At 39.7% G+C, this 18283-nt stretch overlaps 1 protein-coding gene across 1 annotated transcript in view; it reads left to right on the forward strand.

Annotated features, from left to right (window-relative positions):
• The window catches only part of snd1 (staphylococcal nuclease and tudor domain containing 1), a 767382-nt gene that overhangs the window by 32432 nt on the left and 716667 nt on the right, over nucleotides 1-18283 (forward strand). Inside the window, exon 10 of the mRNA XM_069908835.1 lies at nucleotides 14295-14408. Within this exon, the coding sequence (XP_069764936.1) occupies nucleotides 14295-14408 (114 nt within the window). The remainder of the gene's footprint in view (nucleotides 1-14294; nucleotides 14409-18283) is intronic.

An 18283-nucleotide genomic window follows, 5' to 3' on the forward strand; every position in this document is an offset into this window, starting at 1 on the left:
ATTGACATGCTTTCAAAAATTGGTGTTTGTGAGGATGGTCTGTATCAGAAATCAGATGAACTTGAAGAAAATGACACACCATTGAAGGCAGTGTATGTGGGTGAGATACATGAGGGAAAAGCATATTCAACAAACAAAAACTCAAGGACAAGATATTAATGCCAGCTTTTAATGCTTTTCATAATTGCCATCGAGTAGGAAGTGATAATCTACTGAAATTGCTTCCAGAATTTCTGACCTATGTTTGATGAAGTATCCCAAGTATTGGACATGGTGAGGAATACAAAGGAAATGGATACAGGCATGCGCATATGCACACACACTTTATAGGTTTGAGAACTGATTTGGAGAAATCTTGCCAGTTTCTGGAGTCTATTTGTTCTTGGTGGTGTTACGAGCCCAGAGGACCCCAAAACCCAACAGCAATAGATATTCACCAAGACAAATGGTTACTTAAACAAAAGTTGCTTTTAATTATCTTTAAACATGAAAACAGAATCACACTTTAACGTATCACCATTGACGAAACTAACCAAACTTAACCCCCTTCTAATTCTAAGCACACGTGTATATAATGTGTGTGTAAATTCAGAAAAGTTCTTTGATTCAGTCCATTCTCACTTCTCATTCCTCCAAGTTCACTGGTTGCAGGCAATTCTTATATTGTGCACAGAATTTAACATTTATAAATCTTCACCAGGCTTTGGTGACCTACCAGTCAGGAAGGTTCTTGTTGGTTTTCAGAGAGAGATTCGTTGTAAGTTGACACCTACAACTGATTCCTGTTTCTAATTGGCCATTTCAGTGTCTTGCTGATGAATCTTGCCCCCTCAGAGTTCTCCAGATGATAACCTCTTTCTTTTAGGTCACCACAGAGTGCCTTTTCGTTTCTCTTATTCCAAGTGAAACATTAGACAGCCTGTCCGCTCCCCTTGCATGAACCATAAGGGCTTTGACCAGGCTGAACTCAGCACTCATGACTCGTCTTCCAAATGGGGTTTTCCACAAGCTTGCCAGCTTGTCCTGTTCCAGTTTCTGTTGTACTCTCTCTGTTTGCAAAACCGCATGACCCTCCTAGAACAGCAAGTTTTACTCTAGATAGAATGTGGTTCCGACAAACTGTTGTCTTTTTGTGAACAACAATCCATTAGTGAAGTCTCTTCGGCGCTCTCCAAAGCCTTTGCAAAGGCTCTGAGGCCCTGACACGTCTAGCATTAACAGAGCTCCAGTATTTTAAATAAGATCTGTTTTAAAGTGTTTGTATGTGACCTACATTAACAAACCCTGTCCCAATTTATCTATATTCTGTCACAGTAGTCAGTTTGGAATAATGGTAAATGTTGAATGCTTTGGATGGGATTTGTTTGTTCTTGATGGTGCCAACCAAAGTGCTCCTTGTTGATGGTGGATGGGAATTTGGGTGGCAAAATGTAAATCACTCATCACACCATACCCACCCTCTGGAATGGAAGAAGCTTGTGTTCATAATGTTTTTCATATCTCTATCAGTAAAGCACTTAACCATTTGTAAAGTTATTTTTTAGTTAGTCACAATAATAAAGTGGTGAACTCTTAACAGAAGGTAATGTGATAATTGTCCAATAATTTATTTATTAATTAATGTATGTATGAGTTCAGATGTGTGACAATTCTTCCACTTTGCAAAATACTTATGGGATCTTTCTGCCTGAGTATGTAAGGAGGGCTTTGGTTTTTTTTGTCTCTGCCACAAGATGGCATCTCAACTTAGCCATTCAAATGTTAGCAGTATATCTTTGCTTTTTATGGATGCTAGAATTTCAGTTGAGGTCCTCCAGCATTTTGGTGTGTTTTTACTTCAATCACAGCATCTGCAGAATTTTGTGTTTCACTCAGATTCCTCCCACCTCCTCAAGACATGCTGGCAGATTAAGTGGTTAATGCAAATTACCCCAAGTGTAAATAAGTAGCAGAACAATCCGTGGAGCTGGGGAAATAGATTGTATTGAAATAATGATTGAAATGGGATTGATCGCAAAGACTCGCTGGACTAAATTGCCACCTTCTTTATCAGTCAGAATTATTTAATTTCATGGAATCAAGCCCCACAGGTAAACTTGTACATGCTGACCAAGCTGGATAATCAAAACAAATTTCATTTGCCTACATTATCCCTCTAACCCTTTCCTATCCATAGTTGTCAAAACACTGTTTAAATGTTGTAATTGTACCCAACTCTACCACCTCCTCTGGGAGCTCATTCCATCTACTTATCAGGTCAAAAATAGTTCCCCTTGGCTTTCTTAAATCTTTCCTCTCGCCCTAAATTTATGGCCTTGAGTTTAGGCTCCCTATCTGGAAAAAAAAATGAAGATAATTTACTGTACTCATGCTCCTCATTTTATAAATCTCTATAAAAGTTGAAGTCCCAGCTTATCTGCCCTTCCTCAATTCAAGCCCACCAGTTGCAGGAAAATTGCTCTGAATTTTTTTCTGCATCTTTCCCTGCTTAAACACGTAATTTTGACTGCCAAGTGACCAGAACTGCTCACAATACCTCATATGTAGTCTCACCAACATCTTGGATGGTTAGAACATGACATCGCAACACTTGTGCTCAATGCTCTGACAGATGCTGGCACCTTCACAGTCTGTATCCCCATTTTGTACTGCACCCCCAGATCTCTGTTCTATAACACTCCCCGGAGTCTCAGCATTTACTGTGGGTGACAATTTGAAGGATGAAACTACTTGCTCCTGCCTCCTAAAAGAAAAAAAGTCTAATGATCTGTAACTGAATTGAATCAATGACATAGAAACAAAAAAGACTGAAGATTCTGGAAATCAGTAGCAACACAAAATGCTTGAGGAACTTAGCAGGTTGAAACATTATACATGGAGGGAAATAGATGGTCAACATTTCAAGCCAAAACCTTTCATTAGGACTGGTGAGAGGGGAATAGCCAGAATAAAAGTTTGGGGGGGGGGGGGGGAGGGGTGGTGAGCATAAGCTGGCAGGTGATTGTTGAATACAGGTAAAAATCAGAAAGGTGGGAAGGGAGAGAAGAAATGGAAGCTCCAAAGTGAGAAGAGGGCTAAAGAAACTGTGTTCTGAAAAAAGAGCATAGTAGATCATGAAATGTAGGTAGGGAATTGAATGGAGGAAAGTGTGATTGACAGGGAAGTAGAGAGGTGGAAGGGAGCAATAGGAAGAGGGGTAGAGGTATCAGGGAAAGCAACAGGCAGTGGGGAGAAAACTAGGTTGGAGAATCCCACATGCAAATTCATCGAACATTATAACCAAACAGCATCAAGATCAACCTCTAATTTCCCCGTAAACTTCCTCCTTGTCTTACCTAAACGCTCTACTATATTCTTCCTTCTCTTCTTTTGCATCCAGTATTTTGCATTGCTCAGGATCAGTTATATATTGTGGAAACAATAGGCTGAACCAACATAAACATAACACATGACTAAACAAGTATGGGGTCCCCAAAAAGGACTACTATTTTTGCCTGTGCATTCAATTCATTTGTGGATAGGTTTGTTGTTGATGTTGATTGCTTGGTTCTTGTGTGGCCTAATTGTTACTTGACTAAATCTCAGAGCAATATTCTCTAGTTCTTGCTATTTGCAGACTGGACTGGTTCCTTGACTGATGAGTCTGAGTGGAACGATACACAGCACTGAAATCTTGAGATGAAAAATTATAAGCTGCTGAAGATGTATGTGCTGCAGATGCTCCCCTGAAGAAATTGTGCTACGACGGTGTCCTTGGCTGAAGTATATAAAACTGGTGAAGCAGAGGACTGGCGCAGAGCACCAGTAAATGGGGAGATCACTGGCCGTTTGAGAAAAAGCAGAGGAAATAACCCTATGGGATGGTGACCAAGGTGGACCAGTGAGGGTCTCTGAGGCTGAAGAACACACAGGCGTGCAGTGGAGTAATTGATTATTATTTTGGAAAGCAACAGGTGAACAAACTCAGAAAATTGGGTCCGGTGCCGCGGTCTGTCTGAGTGCAGTTTGCTGCTCTCAGAGGGACATGTGGTTTGCTCTGTGAGAGAAAGAGAGAGAAAATTCAGTTCGAAAGTTCAGCAGCAGCAGCTGGGACTGGAATATGACAAGCTGGCAAGCTTGTGGAAAACCCCATTTTGAAGACTGGTTGTGAGTTCTTATTTCAGCCTGTTCAAAGCCCATGTGGTCCATACAAGAGGAGATGGCTGGATGTATAATGTTTCACCTGAGATGAGGGAAACGGAAAAGGAACTCTGTGGTGAACTGAAGGAAAGAGGTTATCATCTAGAAAACACCGATGCAGTAAGTTTCTTCGGCAAGACAAGTGGCTGATCAGAAGGAATCAGTTTGTGTCCAACGAGTAACAAATCTTTCTGAAAACCAACAAGAACCTTCCTGAGCAGTAACCATTTACCTTTCAAGCACCAAAGAAATTAATAAATGTTAAATTCCTCTGTGCACAGTATAAGAATTGCCTGATACCGGAGAACTTGGAGGAGTGAGAAGTGAGATTGGACTGTGAATCAAAGACTTTTTCTGAACTTGTACACATTACATACATGTGCGCTTAGAATTAGAAGGGGGTTAAGTTAATACTAATAAGTTAAAGTTTGATCCTGTTTTCATGTTTAAAGGTAATTAAAAGCAACTTTTGTTAAAGTATCCATTTGTTTTGGTTAATTTCTCTTGTTGCTGGGTTTTGGAGTCTGAATTACAAGATTAAAATTGTAGTCATTGTAAAGTATATCCTGACCATTGGCTTGGGGGAAAAATCACTTAATTACAAATGGGATTAGGAAGGGCCCGTTTGACTCCTTAGACATGCTTTATCATTCCAGTTGATTGCTGCATTTCTGTACTATACATGTATCACTTGATTCCTTTGCTCTTGGTTGAAAGACTAAAGTCCGATTTATAAAAATAAATAATTTTTTTGGCCCTCCCCGATTAAGGAGTCTAGCATGGTTTCAATCTCTGAATAAAGGATCAATTATTTGAGTGGAGATTAAAATAAATTTCTTCATACAGAAATGTGAATGTTTGGAGTTCCCTACCAAGTGGTCTGAGAAAATACTGAGTACTGTATTTTCATACATTTAACGCATGGAAAATCTTAAACTATAAACTCTTTATTTAAAAAAAAAAAAATTCTTGTATAGTGTGCACATGCATATACCACGCAGGTGTAGTATTCTACAATCCAACTCACGAGCAATTTAAATTTATTTGGGACAGGAGATGATACAACATTCCATTATTCCACTATCTGGCACTGTTAATCTTCCGCAATTTTCAACCCATTCAACTTCTCCCAGAGGTGTCAATCACCCATTATATAGATGATATCCTCCTTGTAAGGTCTGTCTGAGACCATTGTCTCAGAGGCACTTGATATGTTAATCTCCTCTCTCAGGGGAAGGGTCTGTTAACATTGATAAAGTACAGTGCCAGAATATCCTGTTACTCAGAGTAACAGGACTCTGGCCAAAGAGATGGTCCTGAGCCATGATCAAAATTTTGAATTTTGCCATTTTGTATGTACCCAATTCCCACATTCGTCTGTAAATTGTTCGCGTGTTGATTCATTCCCACGCCCGCTTTAAGTTGTACACGTTTTATTGCCACTGTTACGTTCCCATGCCTGCTTTAAATTGTACACGTGTTTCATTGCTGCTATTACTTTCCCACGACCACTATAAATTGTGCGTGTTTCATTGCTGCTACTACTTTCCAATGCCCGCTTTAAATTGTGCGCATTTGTTTCATTTCCAGTGCAACTTTTGCACGCCTGCTATCAATTGTTTGTTGTTTCAACATGTAAAAAATTCTTGTATGTTCTTTGGAAAAATTGGGGAGAGGCTATATAATAAAAAAAATGGTCTTGATAAAGAATTGTCAACCCAACATGTTGACTGACCATTTCCATGACTGAGTCCCTCCAGCTAGTCTTTGTAAACCTGAATATTTAATCATGTGGCCACCAAGAACGCATGATAAAGGCTTAAACTGTTTTATAATAGTCTGAAGAGAGGCAGTTATGGGTTGAACTAAGGAGTAGCTGGTACAACGTAATTGTTTCATGTGGTGTACAAAATCAGAGTTGGAGGTGGTCATGCAGAATATTGTGAGTTGAGAATGTGAAAGTTCTGATGTGTTGGGACTGTGCTTTTTCTAGAGCTGAACACCGAAATAAAAATCTGTGATGCTAAGCAATTTGTAAATTGAAGTTGGGATGGCTGAACTGTTTGTCATCAGGAACTGATTTCCTTATGCCATTGATGATTAAAGAGCTTGTGTGATTGTCTTTTGATTTTGACATTTATGTGTTAGCATTGGGAAGTCAATAGAACAAAAATGAGACTCAAAGTTGACAGCTTTGAGCTAGGAGACTGCAACATTTGTTTTATGCATTACATTTTAACTTTGGAATGTAACAGATCGTTGGTATCACACATTGTTGACACTAGAGGGTACTCTTGAACTGAAGGTTGCTCAAAGATGTACATAACTGATCTTTTTAACAAATTGTACAGTGGATCTCAATTTAACCAACAACCCTTGAAAGAGAATAACAAGGCAAACTATTATTCTCAAGTGTGACTCTTTCTCAATCTCTTGAGGTAGAAACATAGAGAACTAGTGGTCAGTGGTATGATTTGTTAGACTTCAAGGATTTGCACATAATAGACGGTGATTTTGATTAATGTTGCCTAACTGCAAATGGCCAACCACAAATTTGTATCTGGAGTTGGTTAATGACCACAAAGATTTCCTTGGCTGATGCATGGGTGGAATAGTGCAGATTAAATGTCCCTCAAACAATGTGCTCAGGGCTCATCTTTCTATCTTTTTCTAAAAAGTGCTGCTTATTCTGATACACACTGCCATTTTCAGTTGTGAGAAGCTGGATGTATGGGGGGGGGGGGGTCCTTCACGTTTTGAACTGGATTTTGTATATGTGCATGGATGCATTTCACAGCAGGATTCACTGCAGCATTTGGAAATGGGGATACTTCCTATTTTCACTTTATTCCTTTTTCATAGCTTGTGAAGCTGACGAGATTCTATAGCAGTGAGATCTGGTTACGTGACACTGGTTAGGGATGGAACTCTGGCCTATGTTTTTAATTGTTATCACAATGCATTTTTTGAGTCACCCTTGGGAATTGCTTTGAAATTTTTTAATGTACTTTGTAAGAGGTCTTGCAACTGAGACTTGACATGGGATATAGGCAGAGAGGAGGGAGTGGGTTTTCAGGAGGAAGGAGAACCAGACCTGCTATTCAGGAGGCTTTTGTGTTTCAAGTTAAGGCTGTTATTAAGGTGAACTCACAGGGGGTAACTGACTAAACCCTTGGTTGAATTGCTGTTTGATCTTGAGGAATTGTGTACAAAGCCTGGCTCAAATGCAAATACAAAAATGATCATAGATTAAAATGGCAGCATTTTACTGGTGAGAATGTGTGGAGGCCATTTAAAAAAAATGGACACATCACTGAATTCTATCTCTGAACATTCTACATGAAAATAAAGCTACACATAACTTGAAGTGATATTACAGATGGGCAACTAATATTGACAGAAACCAAGTTGCCTCAAGTTGTAAAATTCAATATTGGGTTCAAAACTCTGCAGGGTTCCCTTTCAGAGGATGAGATGCTATTCCTTAAGCTTGTGTTGGACCTCATTGCAAAAGTATAGGGAGCTACAGGCTGATATCTGAAAGCTTGCAAGTTAATGCTGATTCATTATTCTTGAGAACTGGTAAATGGTGAATCCTGAACAACTAATGGTTGGACGAATGAAGATGCAGACCTGCAGATGCTGAAAAAGTAGAAAATTCTCAAAATTCTTAACAGGTTAGACAGCATTTGTGGAGAGGGAAGTGGGTTATCAAAGCTAATATTCTCAGCAGATTCTAAAGTGGCCATCATTACCACATGTATTGACTACTGCAACTCAATTTCTCCTTCTCCAGATTGCTGACCAATCAGAATGAGGATTTATTGTCATGAACAAGTCATAAAATTTGGTGTTTTGTGGCAGCATCATAGAGTAAACATTCGTATTATAAACCATCTTACAACATTACTTTAAAAAGAAAAAAAAAGTAATAATAATTGTTGGCAAAAAGTAAGGCAGTGTCTTTGGTTCATTGATTATTCAGGAATCAAATGGTCGAGGGGAAGAAGCTGTCCTTGTGCCTTTGAGTGCTCGTCTTAGGCTTCTATACTTTTTCTCTGATGGTAGCAGAGTGAAGAGTGCATGGCCTGGGTGATGGGGCTCTTTGAGGATAGAGGCTGCTTTTTTTAAGACACCACCTCGTGTAGATGTCCTTGACGGAGTGAAATCTGGTGCCTGTGATGTCACAAGCTGAGTTTAATCTCTGGAGTTTAATCTTGTCCTGAGAGTTGGCACCTCCATACCAGACAGAATGCTCTCCATGGTGCACCTGTAGAGATTTGAGAGTCGTCGAGACATACCAAATCTTCTCAGACGTCTCACAAAGTATAGTCGCTGGCGAGCCGCCTTTGTGATTACATCAACATGGAGGCTCCGGGTCAGATCCTTGGAGATGTTGACACCCAGGAGTTCCACGACTGAGCCCTTGATGAAGACTGGGTCTTGCTCCCCTGACTTCCTCCTGAAGTCCACAATCATCTTGGTTTTGCTGAAGTTGAGTACAAGGTTGTTGTTGTTACACCATTCAATGAGCTGCTCGATCTCCCTCCTGCATGTTTCCAGCAGTTTCAGATATCCAAGACAGTTTGGGCTTCTATTTTGTGTTCTTGACCAGTTCACTTGACTTTATTTAAAAATAAAGTTCATCTACTCTGTGTCACAAGACACAGTTATTCATTCAAATCCTTGGGCTGTGTGGTTTGTTTTCAGAAGGAGAGTCCTTTTACAGCAGTTAAGGTCATTTTACATTATCAATCTGGTGATTGACCCAGCTGCTTCTTGGGGTTCTTGTCGTTATTTGATTATGAAGTCGACTTGAATATCCTCACAGATCTTCAGTACCTGTATTACCAAATTTCAGGCATTTTTTCAACTCATTCACCCTGTTCATATTTTTTGGACAGCAATGGGCATAATAGGAATTCTGCTGAAAATTGTGAAGCACCAATGAGCATCGGTGGGTATCTTCTATTTCTGTGATTTGTGGAGAAGTCCTTAAACAATGCATTGTTTTTGCCTCTAAATTTAATGACCTCCATAATAAGTTGAAATTTAGTTAAATGCTGGTATATGACTTCAACCAGCTTGTTTCACTCTTAATATACTTGATTTAAGTCGATGGGAAAGATGTATCTAAGCCTTGCAGGTCTTAACTACAAGATGGTTTTTTACCCCCTTTGGATTTGCCTTCAATGTAACGAGCTTGACATTTTCTGAATCTGATATCGATCTTGGAATTTTAGATATTGAATAAGCCTCTCCCCACCCCCCCCCCCCACCCCACTCAACATTCACTACCTTTCTAAGCCACATAAGCGAGGCATTGGCCACTGACTCAGTGAAAATCTCTTGATAGCATTGGCCACTGACTCAGTGAAAATCTCTTGATAGTTTTGAGCTCCTCCTTGAGAGAAAATGTATGTGAGACCCATCATTTGTATCTGTTTTTGACACCCATGAACACTTAAGCATCTGTTTGCAGTATGTTTGTTACTTAAGTGCGAGAATGAATATAGAATTCTCAAGGTTGCTTTTGGTCAGCTCCGCATCAAAAATAACAGGTTCTAATGAAAAGGTGATGTTGATGGTTTCTTTACCAATTGTACCTGGTCCACAAAGTATTTCCATCATTTTGTGTTTCAATTTTGGGAAACTACATTCGTTATTTTGTATTTGTGGAATATCTTGTGCACCTGTTTTGTTTCTAAATTGTCATGCTTTATTATCAGCCATTTATCACCAAGTCTTTCAGCTGTCTTGCCCTTAAGCACTGGATGGATTGTATTGCATGAGTGGGAAATTAAAATGCCTCATTACACAGCCATTATCACTTTCGTCTGGAAAAAGTCTTGAAACGCATTTGTGAATATTTAGGACTCTAAACAAATTATCTCAAATGCAGCAGACACCCACCTTAGCCTTCAGTTTCTTTAGCTGTCATAACTAAACAAACATTGTCGTGTTAAATAACTTAAACCTAATTTAAATACAGTGGCTCTTGGCTGCACTTGACTGTTATCTCCATCCTCTTTCTACCTGGCTGCTGCAGCTTTCTGCTTGCTTGAACTGCAAATTTTATCTAACTTTTGTTGATGTGAACTTTTCCAAACATTTGGTCCGTGTATATCCCAGAAGGCACCATAAAAACCTAAAGAATGCAACCTCATTATAACTGGAGTGTCAAGGGGCAACGTTAACATCTGGGTTATAAGCTACTTGTGTTATAAATTTAATTGCCATTTACCTAATTTCCATCTTGGGGGCATGATAATATCAATGGTATATTTGAAACATTATATAATGAAACAAGTTAAATTGAGGTCAGATTGAATTTGGTTTTATTCTAATTCCTTTCATGAACTTTAATTCAGAGAGATACAGCTTAGTAACCAGGTCTTTTGACCAATTGACTGACAAACCTGCATATCTTTGCAACATTGTGGGGAAACCTAAGTGGAGAATGTACAAACTCCTGAACGGACAGCGGCAGATTCAAACCCAAGTGGCTGGTGCTGCAGCAGCTGTTTTGCTGATTTGTTCTCTAATAAAATTTCTATTTACAAGCAAGACCTCCCTCCCCAGACTTGCCATTGATTTGATGTACAGCCTCGGCAGTTTTCATGTGAAGCATACACTGCATTTGCTTATGCCTAACTGGATTATTTTAAAGTACTTTGTGCTTCTGCACATAATAATTGTTTGTCGTACACAAGTACAATGCACATATGCCTTAAAATACTTGAAGCCAAGAAGATATATTTTCAAAAGAAAAACTCCAATAGTATAAATTAAATTAACCCAGTATGGAGAGAGGTGACATAAAAGATGATAAATATCCCTAGTTCCAGTTAGTACAAGAAGAAAATAAGTGGTGTATCAATAGTGCAGCTGGATCTTATGGTGCTGAAGTAGTTCATCACTAGGTGATAAGTATTTGGAGGATGGGACCTTGAACAGAGAGGTGCAGGTCTTGAGGCTTCTGTACCTGTTTTCTGTGAATATAGTGGCAAAAAAAAGTTTTGCCCAGGGTTATGGCGTATATTGATGGTTTACTAATGTCTCGATTATGGAATGTACCACAAAACCTTACAGAATCACTGTTCATGGCCAAACAGCACATTCTGATATCGGAATGACTGAGGAGATGAATGTTATTAAAAATACAATAAATGGAGATTTTCTGAAAATGTTGGTGTGTATAGGACAAAAGCACTACTGTATTGTTCTGTGAAACCACTCTAACCATATTTATTACTTTAAAAAATTGTCTTGTATGCTTGGGGACCTTTCTTTCTTTCTTTGGCTTGGCTTCGCGGACGAAGATTTATGGAGGGGGTAAATGTCCACGTCAGCTGCAGGCTCGTTTGTGGCTGACAAGTCCGATGCGGGACAGGCAGACACGGTTGCAGCGGTTGCAGGGGAAAATTGGTTGGTTGGGGTTGGGTGTTGGGTTTTTCCTCCTTTGCCTTTTGTCAGTGAGGTGGGCTCTGCGGTCTTCTTCAAAGGAGGTTGCTGCCCGCCAAACTGTGAGGCGCCAAGATGCACGGTTTGAGGCGATATCAGCCCACTGGCAGTGGTCAATGTGGCAGGCACCAAGAGATTTCTTTAGGCAGTCCTTTGGTGCACCTCTGTCACGGTGGCCAGTGGAGAGCTCGCCATATAACACGATCTTGGGAAGGCGATGGTCCTCCATTCTGGAGACGTGACCCACCCAGTGCAGCTGGATCTTCAGCAGCGTGGACTCGATGCTGTCGACCTCTGCCATCTCGAGTACCTGCACCAGTGACAGAGACCTCCCAGTAGCCAACCATTTCAGTTCTGTGTCACACTCCCATACATGCATTTCTATCCACAGCCTTGTGTATATCCCACCAAGACCACCCGCAAATTGGAGAAACCACCTGATTTTCCATCTGGGCACTCTCTCGCCAGATGGCATTAACATTGACTTTTCTGCTCTCCTTTTCCCCTTCCCCTTCCAGCTCTTCTCCCCTCTTTCTTCTCTATTCACCTAGCCATCCATTCTCCCCTTGCTTGCTGGCTCCCTTCTCCACCTATTGCCACCCACCTTTGAGACCATGCTGCCCCCCTCAACCATATCTTTTGTTCGGGCACCTGCTGACATTTTTCCATGCTCAAGCCCGAAACATCAGTTATATATTTTTTACCTTTGCTACATAAAGAACACTATTTGACCAGCTGAGTTTCTCCCATTCATTCCCTGGTTTATCCTCCCTAAGTTCAACACCTCACACTTGTCCGCATTAAATTCCATCTGCCATTTTGCAACTAATTTTTCCAGCTGGTCCAGATCTCGCTGCAAGTTTCCTTACTGACCACTACACCCCCAATCTTGGTGTCAACTGCAAATTTCCTGATCCAGTTTACTGCAATATCATCTAGATAATTTATGTAGATATCAGAAAACAATGGACCCAGCACCAATCCTTGAAGTGCTCCAAGAGTCACAGGCCTCCAGTCTAGCATTTGCTACCACTCCCTGGCTTTTCCTGCAAACTCAATGTCTAATCCAGTTTGCAACCACCTGGATACTGAGCGATACTGACCAAATTCCCTTGGGCCTTAATAAAATACACAACATCCTTCATTAACTTTGCTGGTAACCTCCTTGGAAAATTTCTTAAGATTGATTAGATACGACCTCCCATGCACAAAGTCATGTTGACTATCCCTAATCATTCCCTATCGATCCAAGTTATGTATATCCGGTTTCTTAAGATGCCTTCCAATAACTTGCCCACTAGTGATGGGCCACCATCCCCAAATTTTCTAGATTAATCTTAGAGCCTTTCTTAAAGAATGGAACAACATTAGGTTTCTTCAAATCCTCTGGCATCTTACCTGTGCTAAGAGTATTTTAAGTACCTCTGCTTGAGTCCATGCACTCTCAGTACAAGCGTCCTGCAAGGTCTGAGGAAATATTTTGTTAGGCCAGAGCAGACAGCTATCCAATAATTTTAATGCAAACTGGCAGAGAAGTGCTACATTTTTAGATGTTTTTAAGTAATCTGAGGTAATGTTTATGTTATAGGTGTTTTATTTTCCATTTCATTCTGAATCTTTTAATTCCATTGAAGGCTATTAACAATCACTGGTCGGTACAATTGATTTTTGTATTTCCAAATTTGTATTCTGGAACAGTAATTTGAATTTGGGAATCTGTAGCTCTGTCATTAAATTATCCTTGTATGTTTTGAGATGATTGATTTGAAGTATTGAATGAAAAGGTTCTTGCTGCAAAATTGAAGTTGGTGGGTTCAGTGATTAATCGGAATTACCATTGCAAAGTTTTAATTTTTGAAAGTTCAGTGTCACAAGTTTCCATCCTTTAACCTTCTTAAAGCATTAACAATAACGATTGTTGTTTCAAGCAAAACCAAAGCTGCCTTAAAAGTAAACACACTGGCTAATTTGGAAGAAGAATATGAAGATGCAAATTGGGGCTTAACATGCCTGCTTTTAACTTTGACTTGAAACATTCCTTTGGTGTCTGACAGCTGAGTTAACTTATCACTATGATTTTGTTTGCAATTACAACTTTCTAGCATCTGCAGATTAAAAAAAACTTTTCCATTTCTTGTTATCATATTTGTTACGGCTTGGGGTGGGGTGCTGATTTAATACCCCAACAGCAATGATTAGTAATGGAGTAATTTTTTTTCTATTTCATTAGTGTTCTGTTCCCAGAAGATCTGAATGATACTTGGATTTATTTATCTTTTTGTATTTTTGTTTCCAATGCAAAAATTAAGAAAAATTGGACATAAACTTGAAGTGGCCTTAATTTTTGGTTAGTTTTGAATTTTATACTGGTGAAATTGCTCAGGCATGAACATAATGAACCAAAGGGCCTTGATTCAGTGCTGCACAACCTGGCTTATTAGCCATCGAGTATATATCCGTCAAATGGACTGCTTGATTTCCAGCAGGCATTGGAAGTGTTTGGGAGCAATATTGTTTTTTCCCAACGGATTGTGTTTGTTTTACAAACAAGGGTTGTTTGTGTGGCCATCAGATATTCTGGAGTAGATAACATGACAACTGCAGTAAAATTAATTCTGTTGAAGTAATTCCATTGTTAATGTTTGTTTCAGGTTATGCAGATTTTAAATGCAGACGCCATGGTGGCAAAGTTAAATTCAGGTGAACAGAAGACTATTCATCTCTCTAGTATCCGACCTCCAAGGCTCGAAGGAGAAGTCAACCAGGTATGCAAATTCCACAAGTCGAAGGTGGAAAGGGCTGTGATTTGGTCAATGGCAATAACAAAAAAAATTAAACTCTTTAGTTGTTGGGTACTATCATGCACTAATCTATGGAAAGTAAGTTTGTTGACTTTTCAATCCTGATTGATTAATTTGATTCAGACTTGCTGTTGATAAAGTATTGCACTTTAAAGAATAATGCAGCAATCCAGATATTAATTGAGAAATGATTAGGTTTGTTGTCACAAATTGTTGAACCATGAAGCATGGCAGCTGGATTTTCAGCCCACCATGTTCATGCCTACCAGTGGGGATGGCCCTCTATGCTCCTCCATCTCCACATTTTAAAAACTATCAGTGACTCTGCTTCCACCAATTGGTCAGGCCTGGGTGAGGAAAGAACCCTCTTAGATCCTCTCTAAATTTCTTGTTCCTTACCCTAAACCTGCCTTTTAGTTTTATGTACCTCTGATATCAGGAAATGTTTATTGCCATCTACCCCTCATTATTTTATGTACCTCAACTGTGTCCACTCTTAACATCCTCCGCCCCAGGGAAAGCAGATCTTGCCTCTCCAGCACCTCATCATAACTGAAATGCACCATTCTAGGCATTGTGGTAAATATCCACTGTATCGTCTTTGGTGTTATCCCATCTTTGTGAAAGTTTGGTGACCAGAACGGCACACATCTGACCAAGGTTTTATAAAAATAGAAGTGCAGCCTCTCTGGCTTTCCATTCATTGGCCCAATTAATGTATTCTTTGTGTTGCCTTAACCATATTGTCTACCTGTGCTGCCATTTTCAAGGAGCTTTAGACTTGTACACCCAAGTCCCTCTGTTTCTTGGGACTTTGCCAGTCATAGTGTATATCTTATAAATATATCTCATTTGAACTGCCAAAATCTATCACATTGCATTTATCTGCATAAAACCATCTGCCATTTCTCAGCCCACCACCAACAGACTAGAACTGCCATTCAGTGTTGGCGAATTCATCAATCTTTGTGTCACTTGCAATCTTATTGATCATGTCTCCTACAGCAGCCGCATGTGTTACAAACAGTAAGGATCCCAGCACCAATCCATGTGGAACTCCATTACTCACACAAAAATAACTTTCTGCCTCTTCCTTATTTACAAGTCAATTTTTGATCCATTTAACTAACTTGCCCTGTGGCAAATTGTTGAGGTAATTTCTGTGCCATTAGCTGTATTAAATTATCAGGGATTCTTGTTATTTCTTGAATCATGTAGTTCATAATTAACAAATTGCAACTCTAATGAATACAGTACTGAATTGACTTTTGATTGTGTAATCAAACAATTTTGGCAGCCTGGTAGTTTCTGTGCTCTTCCGACTGTCTATTTTTCATTAAATCATAACATTTTGGAATTGTCTGTAGGTTAGGCACCATTAATAATGACTATTGGGTTATATTTTAGGTGGATGAGGTTTTATTATAATGATTTGTTATATTGGATAATACAGGTACATGATCATTTATCTGGACATCTAAAATCTGAAAAGCTCCAAAATCCGGCAAGTGGGGACCGGCTGATGGACTGGCGGTCGGGGGGAGACTGCCAGGCGTCCGGCAGCCGAGAGACCGGCATTCGGGGGAAGACGGCCAGGATAGACTGCCGGGAGGCCGAGGAGCCGGTGGTCAGGGGAGACGGCCGGGGTACTGGTGGTCAGGGGGTGGGGGGGCGGCCGGGGAAGACGGCCGGGCGGCCGGGTGAGGGCAACCGGGGGAGACGGCCGGGCGACTGGAAATGGGTGGGAGTGGATACGGCAGTACAATTTGGTTGGGCTTTCCAAAATCTGGAAAAATCTGAAATTCGGAACACGCTGTCCCCCAAGGGTTCCGGATAAAGGATCGTGTACCTGTAGAAAAATTATGGAAACATTGTCAGACTTGTTCAAAAAGAGCCTGTAAACCTAATCCAGTGTCTAGCAATATGTCTATAGCCCTGCAATAACATTTCTCCTTGAATCCTAATTTTCATTTAAAAATTAAGTAAACAAAACTGGTGGAAATAAATCAAGCAATTTAATGCAACAGAAAAAAGAATTCAAGTTTTTTAACCAAATATTATTGAGGAAGAAGACAAATACAGACGGTCTTTAAGTGGGTTGGGGATTTGTTGAATTTTGTTTAAATGTTGTTTGTAAGAGTTTGAATGAGTGGAATTTAAAAAAAAGATCTCTTTTGTCTTTTTTTTAAAAAGTGAGCTTCCAATTGTCAAACCTGCTTTACTTTGTGTTTTGACTGTTGAGAATAACTGATTCTTGTGGCATTTTTCTATCCAAGCAGATCCCAGTAACAGAATAGTGACCATTGTTATCTGTTTAGTTCTTTGTTTACATGTTTATGGTGTGTATAGTTTATTTTTTGCACTAATTGCTCAGGCCTGGGTGAGGAAGGTACTTCTAGTGGTAATTCTGCTGTACCCACAGGAAAAAGGAATCTCAGGGTTGTATGTGATGTCATGTACTCTGACAATAAATCTGATAAATAATTTATTCCTTATAACTTTGCATCGTTATTGCAGTTAATGTCTTGTATTTAATTCTGGGCATGGTGGTAAAGTTTTGATGAAGTGACAGATGAAAATGTTGCTGAATTAACATCAATCAGGATGGTCATTAATCTCACTGTCTCTACGTGGACTAGACATGTTTCTTGAGAATTTTTGTTTTGTTGGGGTTGGGTTCTGTAAATTTTTCAAGTCAGTGGGTCTGCTGGTGTAATTGTCATTTGCTGGTTTTAAGGAAAATGTTGTCCGATAAAGAATTGAGTTTGTAAGAGATGAGGGACAAAATTGTATGTTATCTCTCGTTGTGTGTAATTTGCCACAAGGTTTCACCAAGGATAATCTGATGTTTGTGTCTAGTTGCTGTTTGAATAAAGTTATGTTTGCTTAAAATGGTGTCACCTCGGATGATTGTGTCGAGTGCACTGTTTGCTGTGCAAATGTTGAGTCTGCCTGGAATAGTTTTGGTCAACCTAAAATGTCGGTGAGTGCTTTGTACTTGCAGCATTGATTTTTGGTTTCATCAGTATTGGCATGAAATTATTACTTTGAGATTGTCCTCTTTTCATTCTCATTCATTGGCCAAAAGAGCCTCAACTGACTCTTCGTAGCTGGGTTAGAATTGAGATACAATTACAAGTGATATTTGACTTTCAGATTATGGGTAGAAATTAGAAGCAAAATAGGTGTGCCACTTTGCTTGTGGTGTGTAGCAAATCTCCAACATTCAACAGAAGATCGAGGATCCAATAAGTAGGTAGATGTATATGGGATTAGGCACCTGACTAGAAGGGTCTGTTTTCTGTGATCTAATGTTCTATATCAGAGTTGGAATAATAGGTTATGTACTGGGGGATTTTAGTTTCGCAAATACCAAGTGGAATTGGGTTAGCAATGATGGATCTTGGGGGTGGGTGTAACTATTGAGCAATGTCCAGGAGAGCTCTTTGATGTAAATGTTGAAAAACCAATGAGAGAAAGAATACTACTGGACCTTGGAATGTAGCTGGTGAAAGGAAGGGGGGGGGGGGAGTCTTGGTTTCTCTTTACTTTGGATTGCTCATCTTTTGGCTGTGGAAAGGAATTGGGATGGGCCAGTAATGGTGGCATTTAATTAAATGAAAGCCAATTTCATTAACATCGAAGAGGGCCTGGCAAAGGAATGTGGGAGCATTTACTTGCTGGCAGGAACCATCTGTAAGGTAGGAAGCATTCAAAAGAGAAATGGCAAGGGTTGATTAACCACAAGGATAATGGCCACAAGAAGCAAGTACACAAAAGCCTGGATATTCAGTGGCATGAGGGTTGGATAAAGATTAAAAACAGGTAAATGGGACTAA

The sequence above is a fragment of the Narcine bancroftii genome, chromosome 13, assembly GCF_036971445.1.
Source record: "Narcine bancroftii isolate sNarBan1 chromosome 13, sNarBan1.hap1, whole genome shotgun sequence".
In the NCBI taxonomy this organism is placed as follows: Eukaryota; Metazoa; Chordata; class Chondrichthyes; order Torpediniformes; family Narcinidae; genus Narcine; species Narcine bancroftii.